The sequence below is a fragment of the Rhinoderma darwinii genome, chromosome 1 (assembly GCF_050947455.1).
Source record: "Rhinoderma darwinii isolate aRhiDar2 chromosome 1, aRhiDar2.hap1, whole genome shotgun sequence".
NCBI lineage: Eukaryota > Metazoa > Chordata > Amphibia > Anura > Rhinodermatidae > Rhinoderma > Rhinoderma darwinii.
The window spans coordinates 413,485,071-413,492,719 of NC_134687.1; the positions used below are offsets into that span (position 1 = coordinate 413,485,071).

The 7,649-nt window shown below is 40.5% G+C and overlaps 1 protein-coding gene across 1 annotated transcript in view; it reads left to right on the plus strand.

The window, feature by feature from the left end:
* RAB2B (RAB2B, member RAS oncogene family) overlaps positions 1–6,946 on the plus strand; it is a 44,658-nt gene extending 37,712 nt beyond the window's left edge. The window contains exons 3-8 of the mRNA XM_075828957.1: positions 613–680; positions 1,170–1,252; positions 3,105–3,197; positions 4,854–4,965; positions 5,041–5,109; positions 5,201–6,946. Coding sequence (XP_075685072.1) covers positions 613–680; positions 1,170–1,252; positions 3,105–3,197; positions 4,854–4,965; positions 5,041–5,109; positions 5,201–5,302 — 527 coding nt within the window. The 3' untranslated portion in view covers positions 5,303–6,946. The remainder of the gene's footprint in view (positions 1–612; positions 681–1,169; positions 1,253–3,104; positions 3,198–4,853; positions 4,966–5,040; positions 5,110–5,200) is intronic.
* Positions 6,947–7,649: the final 703 nt, after the last annotated feature.

Here is a 7,649-nt window from a genome sequence, read left to right on the forward strand (position 1 = left end):
ATTCATAAACAATTGTAGTTAAAAAATGTTTTTATAATTGTTCATAGTAAAACATAAAAAAAAAAATATATACATATTTAGTATAGCCGCAACCTTAGCGACACATAGATATGTTATTTACACCGCACGGTGAATGACGTAAGTTTAAAACGCACAGAACAGTGGCAGAGTTGCTTGTTTTTTCTGTTATTCCCCCCCCCCCCCCCCCAAAAAAAAAATTATAAAAATATGTACCCCAAAATGGGGCCATTGAAAAATACAGCTAATCCCGCAAAAAATAAGTCCTCGGTTGACTGGAAAAAAAAAAAAAAGTTGCAGCTCTTTGGATGAGACGATTGAAAAACTAAAGATTGCTTGGTCATTAGGGTGTAAAAAAGGGTGGTCGCTAAGGGGATAAAAGGTTTTAGCTATGATGGATGTTTATGGCATATCATTTAGATCAGCCATAAAAGTCTGGTCTTTTGCGGTCTGTCTGCTTGGACCCCCACAATATTAATAATGCATGCATTGTCTCTGATGTTAGATTTGCCAGACCTCATTTTAGTCACAACCACTTATATGTTCCGATCATAATGCATTTTTTTTATTTTTTTTTGCTTTTATTCTTACTAGGAGTTGAGTTTGGGGCTCGAATGATCAATATTGATGGAAAACCCATCAAACTGCAAATATGGGACACGGTAAGATCAAGATGTGTTTTATCAGTCGTGCATGCGGTGTGGACAGAGTATATGAACCATACAGAGAAGAAAAAACGGATTTGGTGTGTGTTTTTGTTTTTTTTATCCTCGGTTAATGATGGTCCACCAATGCCACGGAAAGTGAATTGGTTTTCTTTTCGTGCTTGGTTTTACGGGACCTGTTTTAACAACCCTAACCTGAAATGACTGGGGGGAAATAAAAGGCTGTACTATGGCCAGAGTATACCCTCGCAGAGCTTCCTTCTCCTGCTGTATAAATTTCTTATTTTTCTGATAAGATCCTGAAGACTTTACATTTCTGAATAACTGGATTTTACCATTTTGTCCAAGTGTAACAGCCTTTATATTTCAACTCAAACAACTAGTCTCCAGATAACTGTCAACTGTCAGACCCATGAAGTAGGCTTGTGTAGCTGTTATTGATGTTGTAGTTGCTTCACGATTTTCTATGCTTGCTTTTGATCTTAGGCTGGGCAGGAAAGTTTCCGATCTATAACACGGTCTTATTACAGAGGTGCTGCAGGAGCACTGCTTGTATATGATATCACTAGGTGAGTGCTATATTCCCTGAGCAGTGAATGAAAACCTCTTCATACATCTAAATGGGGTTGTTTCTGCAGCATGTGCATGGATTTTGGCAAGTCCCTTCCAGATTTCTTCAAATCTGCCGCGTGTTAATAAACCCTTAATTAGACTAATTATATTCTTGAAAATTTGCTTCCTGTTTATCAATGACTTGTAAAATCTCCTTTTTGGCTATGTTCACACGGGGTCTTTTGCCGAGTTTTTTGACGCGGAAACCGCGTCGCAAAACTCGGCAGAAACGGCCCGAGAACGCCTCCCATTGATTTCAATGGGAGGCGTCGGCGTCTTTTTCCCGCGAGCAGTAAAACTGCCTCGCGGGAAAAAGAAGCGACATGCCCTATCTTCGGGCGCTTCCGCGTCCGACCTCCCATTGACTTCAATGGGAGGCAGGAGAAAGCGTGTTTTATGCCCGCGGCGCTCAATGGCCGCGGGCGAAAAACGGCGCGATAATTGCTATTCACACGGAGTATTTTGGGGGAGGAATATCTGCCTCAAAATTCCGTTTGGAGCTTTGAGGCAGATATTCCTCCCCCAAAATACTCCGTGTGAACATAGCCTTTAAAGGCATGTTTGAAGTAGGCATTACCATGTACTGGGCACCATCATGCTCCCAAGGATCAGTGATACCATCTTAATATCCAAAAGATGGAATGGCACTTGGATGGATTCCCAAGATTCTTATTTTGGAGGCCAAACTATTTAAAGAGGCTCTGTCACCAGATTATCAAACCCCTATCTCCTATTGAATGTGATCGGTGCTGCAATGTAGATAACAGCAAAGTTGTTTTTTTTTTGTTTTTTTTTTAAAACGATAATTTTTGCCCAAGTTATTAGCAATTTTATATTTATGCAAATGAGCTTTTCAATGGACAACTGGGCGTGTATTGTGTTTTTACCAACTGGGTGTTGTGAATAGAAGTGTATGACGCTGACAAATCAGCATGATACACTTCTCATCGTTCCCACCCAGCTTCTTTCACTGCAGACACACAGCGTGACGTCACCCACAGGTCCTTCAACCTTGTCGTCGGACAAAGAAGATACATCGGCTCCAGGCGTCCAAAAGGTTAATATGCTCGTCTCTAGGGAGTTTACTATGCTTACCTGCACATGGTGATGCTGCTGCAAATTCAACTGTACGCCTGGAGCTGATGTGTCTTCTCTCTTCCGACGTCAAGGTTGAAGGACCTGTGGGTGACCTCATCGTTCCCGACTAGCCTCTTTCACTGCAGACACACAGCGTGACATCACCCACAGGTCCTTCAACCTTGGCGTCGGAAGAAAGAAGACACATCAGCTCCAGGCGTCAGAGAGTACAGTTGAATTTGCAGCAGCATCACCATGTGCAGGTAAGCATAGTAAACTCCCTAGAGATGAGCATATTAACCTTTTGGACGCCTGGAGCTGATGTATCTTCTTTGTCCGACTACCAGGTTGAAGGACCTGTGGGTGACGTCACGCTGTGTGTCTGCAGTGAAAGAAGCTGGGTGGGAACGATGAGAAGTGTATGATGCTGATTTGTCAGCGTCATACACTTCTATTCACAACGCCCAGTTGGTAAAACTAGAAAACACGCCCAGTTGTCCATTGAAAAGCTCATTTACATAAATATAAAATTGCTCATAACTTGGGCAAAAATGATCATTTAAAAAAAACAACAAAAAAAAACTTTGCTGTTATCTACATTGCAGCGCCGATCACATGCAATAGGAGATAGGGATTTGAGAATCTGGTGACAGAGCCTCTTTAAGTTATGTATTGCCTCTTTAAGGATCTTAGACTTTGATATTCTCAGCAATTTTTTTTTTTAACTTTCAGACGGGAGACATTTAGCCACCTCACCTCATGGTTAGAAGATGCTCGACAGCACTCCAGCAGCAATATGGTCATCATACTGATTGGAAACAAAAGGTGCTATATATATATATATATATATATATATATATATATATTTATTTTTTTCAAGTTTTATTTTAAATCACCATGTTTGTGCTCCTTGGAAGGATAAGGCTGCCTGTAGGCATAGCGGTACTGTATAACACTGACCGGAATCGGTTGAGTGGTGCACTACTGCTACGTGTACGGGAACCCTAAAGCAGTAATTTTGTTCATAGGAATTTAGGGCAGGATGAAATATGCTATGGCAGACCTTGGAGGACACTCTTTTTATGCATAAGCAATGTGTGGGACATTGTCAAATCCCAAGAGAATATTCTGTGCGTAGGTGACCTTGTATTGGTGCTTTTTTTCATCCGCTCTGTATAGAATAATAAACCATAAGAAACATCTGTCTGGAACTCTGAAAGCGGATCAGTGCAACTGCTCTCTACTCCCCTGCAACCAAAAATTCCAACTGACCACAAAAAAAAAAGTTAACTGGGTCGTTATATATATATATAACACCACTTTTTTTCACCAATTTCCTTGGAGTGCTGCTTCTTCATTTTTTTGGGATTTCATTAACAAGGGTTCCTAGCCTCAACCTAGGAGGCCTGCACCCACTGCTGTCACTGTGCTGCTTTATTCTTATTCTTTTTCTCATATATATATATATATATATATATATATATATATATATAATTATATTTTTAAGCAACCCAGTGTTTAAATGATTGGATTTGTGTGTATGGTGGTTTTTTCCACCGTAGACTACTGTAATTCCTGTCAATATCATGCTCCATAAATACAATGGGACACTTAAAAAGACTATAACCAAAGCTAAAGTGTCCCATGTGGAATTCCATGTGTGTCTGTTTTTTTTCCTGCTTCGATCACTGAATATCACATGGGCCGTTGCATTGCGACAGTCTGAATTTGGCTTTGGTGACCAGCTTTTTCTTCCTGAGTCAATAGAAATAAGACTGTCCCTTATACATGCACCAGAACTTCCGGTGATGAAAATGCATAGACTTGACCACCCAGGCTCTTCATATAAAAGGGGGGGGGGGGGGGATGGGGCACAAACTTCTGACGTTTACTGCCGATTAGACAGACCGGTTCTAATGTAGAAGATCACAGTTCAGCCTCACTGGCTGTATACTTATACTCTCTGAGGGAAGGATAATCACAATGTCCTCCTAGCAGGCAGAGATGGTACTGGCTCTAGCTGCCCGTGTGATGCGGTACTGAGGCATCATGGGATTAATAGCATAACACAGAGGAAGGGAAAGCATGGTGAAATCTAAAATGCAAGATGGAGTCTGTTTAGAAGCGGACAGAAAGCTGGACTGCAGGGAAGGGAGTATATTTACAGAAAAGATGTCCAGAGCTGGATAGACAATCAGGTGAGGGGTAATATAAGTTATCTTTCCGCTGGAGGTCCCCTTTAAAATGTAATTGATGCATGAAGTACCCCAGAGGAAGGCATGATCACATCCATTAGAATGTTTCATGCTAATTTGTGGCCCCCGCTCAGCATTTTAGTAAACCATTTAGTGGGGTCATCCTAGAATAACATGTTCCCTTTAAATGATATTGTTAAAGCATTTGGTTGTATGGGATCGTAAGATTCACTCACCCAATCCTCAGTACCGTGTGTATCACATATCCATCCTTGCATTTCCTTAGTGATCTGGAGGGTCGTAGAGATGTTTCGAGGGAGGAAGGAGAAGCATTTGCCCGTGAACATGGACTGATATTTATGGAAACTTCTGCCAAAACTGCAGCCAATGTGGAAGAGGTACAAATAAGACAAATTGGCTAATTGAGATTCAATTCCCTATTTCTATTCTAAATAGCGGTTTCTCTTTACAAGGCCTTTATTGGTACTGCCAAAGAAATATACAAGAAAATTCAACTTGGACTCTTTGATGTAAATAATGAGGTAAATGAAGCCGCCAGGAGTTAAAATATTGTCATTGTCACATATTAGTTCCTGGTGTACTTATTTTTATTTTTTATTTTTTTCTCCAAAGGCTAATGGAATCAAGGTAGGACCCCAGCAATCATTATCTGAGCCACTAGGGGGAGCACGACAAAACCAGGCTGAAGGGAGAGGCTCTTCTGGGTGCTGCTAAAGATAAATGGTCAGATCTGAAGATGAGAGGGTCCAATTTCTGGCTCGCGCTGTCTGTGCACCTCTTTCCTTGTTAGTGTTTTGTCTTTTTCTCTACCTATTTAAAAAAACAAACAAAAAAAACACAGCCTCTCCGCCTATTTCAATGCACATGTCAGAGGTATTATTCTCTACGAAGGTCCTAGTGCCATTTCATTCTCCTGCTCAATGTAGCAACTACAAGTATTTGTTTCTACAACTAGTGGTATTATTACTATATAACAATCCAGAAGGAAAAGAAAACAAATCTCTTCACATTCCGCTGTTTCCATATTAAATGTGGAACTACAACCAAATCTATTCCTGTCTGGCCTACAGTTCACACAGACGCCCGGAGGGGTTTATTTATGAAGGCTACAGGATGCTTGGTTTCCAGCTTCTCTTTCTAGTGAATCCAAAGCATTGCCATTAATGATCCTAAGGGGGCAACACCTTCCGTTCTCATGTACAAGCCTTGATATGTCAACCGGCTACCTGACTCATGTCTGCTAGACACCAGATGGCCTTCAGTGGCAAGAATGTGCAGCCATCTTGTGGCACCCGTAGTACATATCATGTAGGTACAACCTTTGTTGCCTGAAATGTGCATTACTTTAGAACCTATGGAACTGTAGGTTTTAAAAGGGAGGATAAAGTGCTGTTCGTGTTCCAGGTAAAGATACACTGGCACCAGTTAAAACCGTCCACTTTCTGATGAGATCATCTTAAGGTCGCCATAGACGTCACTATAAATGTCAACGATCTGACAATTAACAATTGCTATGTCCAGGTTACTAAAAAATGACTTGTTCCAGGCAATGAGTTCTCTTGATTCTAACAGATAAGGGAAGTGCTTTACCTTTGTATCACTCATTTGTGATTAAAAATTGGAAGGGAAAATACTTTTTCAGAAATGCACTTGAAAAATTGCGGTTTGCTTCATATATCTTGCCGTGTATGCCCCTTTAACAACCAGCGTTTATTGGAACACTAGTCCGATTGGGAGCCAGTTCTCGTATTTATGGCCAACGTTGCTTGAATCCATCGTAAAGGGGTTTTCCCATCACTTACATGCATATTGATAGGATATGCCATTCGAGTGCCATACCCCTTCAGCTCCCGTTGGCAATTTCTTGGCTGTTCTCTGGAGACACAAGAACGAGGCATAAGCTATAATGGGCCCCCGCAGCCCCTTTGTTATAGCGATCAGTAGGAGTATTAGTTGTCGGACCCTCAATGATCATACTTTAATGACATGTCTTCTCAATATGACTTGAATGTTGGTAACTTAGTGGGGAAACCCCTTGGATGGAAGCAGTAGCAATTTCCCTGATAAACGCAGCATGAGAATTCAGATTGCCTTTACCTGTCTGTCTTATTTATTGATTTCTTGTATGTATACATAAACTGAAACTTGTTTTTTGCAAAAACATTTTGATTTTGTATGATATTTATTTGTCTCTGCGGGGGTTTTGTTATGTTTTTTGTTTTTTTTAATGTACGGAATTTTAATTTGCGTTTTTGCACTTTAATGCCTGTTAGGTACCGGAGGATGCCATAAAGTACGCTTTATGTATGTGTTTTCTGGTTGCCAATGAATGTGTTAATAAACTTTTTCCCATGTTAAGTTTTTGGTATTTTTCTGATGTTCTCAAACATCTTCTTGATCTCCTCAATTTACTTTTAAAGCAGGGCTGTTACATTGGATATGCAGACCTACCTGTGGGCAGCATGATCTATAGCAGGGGGCAGGGTTGGCGGCACGGCAAACTTGGCCATGGCCATTTAACAGTGGAATAGAAAAACCTTCTAATCCACTGTACGGCAGTTTGTATGGACGCACAGTCCTCTGTACTCACCTGATTGATTTACCTTTTAACTTGCTGTCACAGCAACTTCTAGTACAAATGGCAGTGCTGCGAAAAAGTAATTTTGATTTTTTTTTTAATTGTATATGCATTATACTTCAAACAAAAGACAACCTGAGTAAGCACAAAATACAACTTTCAAAATATTCAATTTAATGAAGGAAAAGATATATCCAATATCAACTGGCCCTATGAGTAACTAGGAGGGCAATTACTTTTTCACAGTCAACTTTAGTTAAGTAAACTGCTGATTATTAAACAAGCCAAAAGGCATGATTACTGCCAGCCCTTTTGAACCTCCGTGCCGTGTGCATGTATGGCATTGATTGGCTGCCATTTGGCTCCTTAGTACATAGCCACACTGTGCTCTTGTACAAGCTTCATTGGGCAGTGCTAGGCGTGAATATCTCTGTACATATTACTTTTTTTTTTTTTTTTTAACTCATTTTATTGAAAATACAT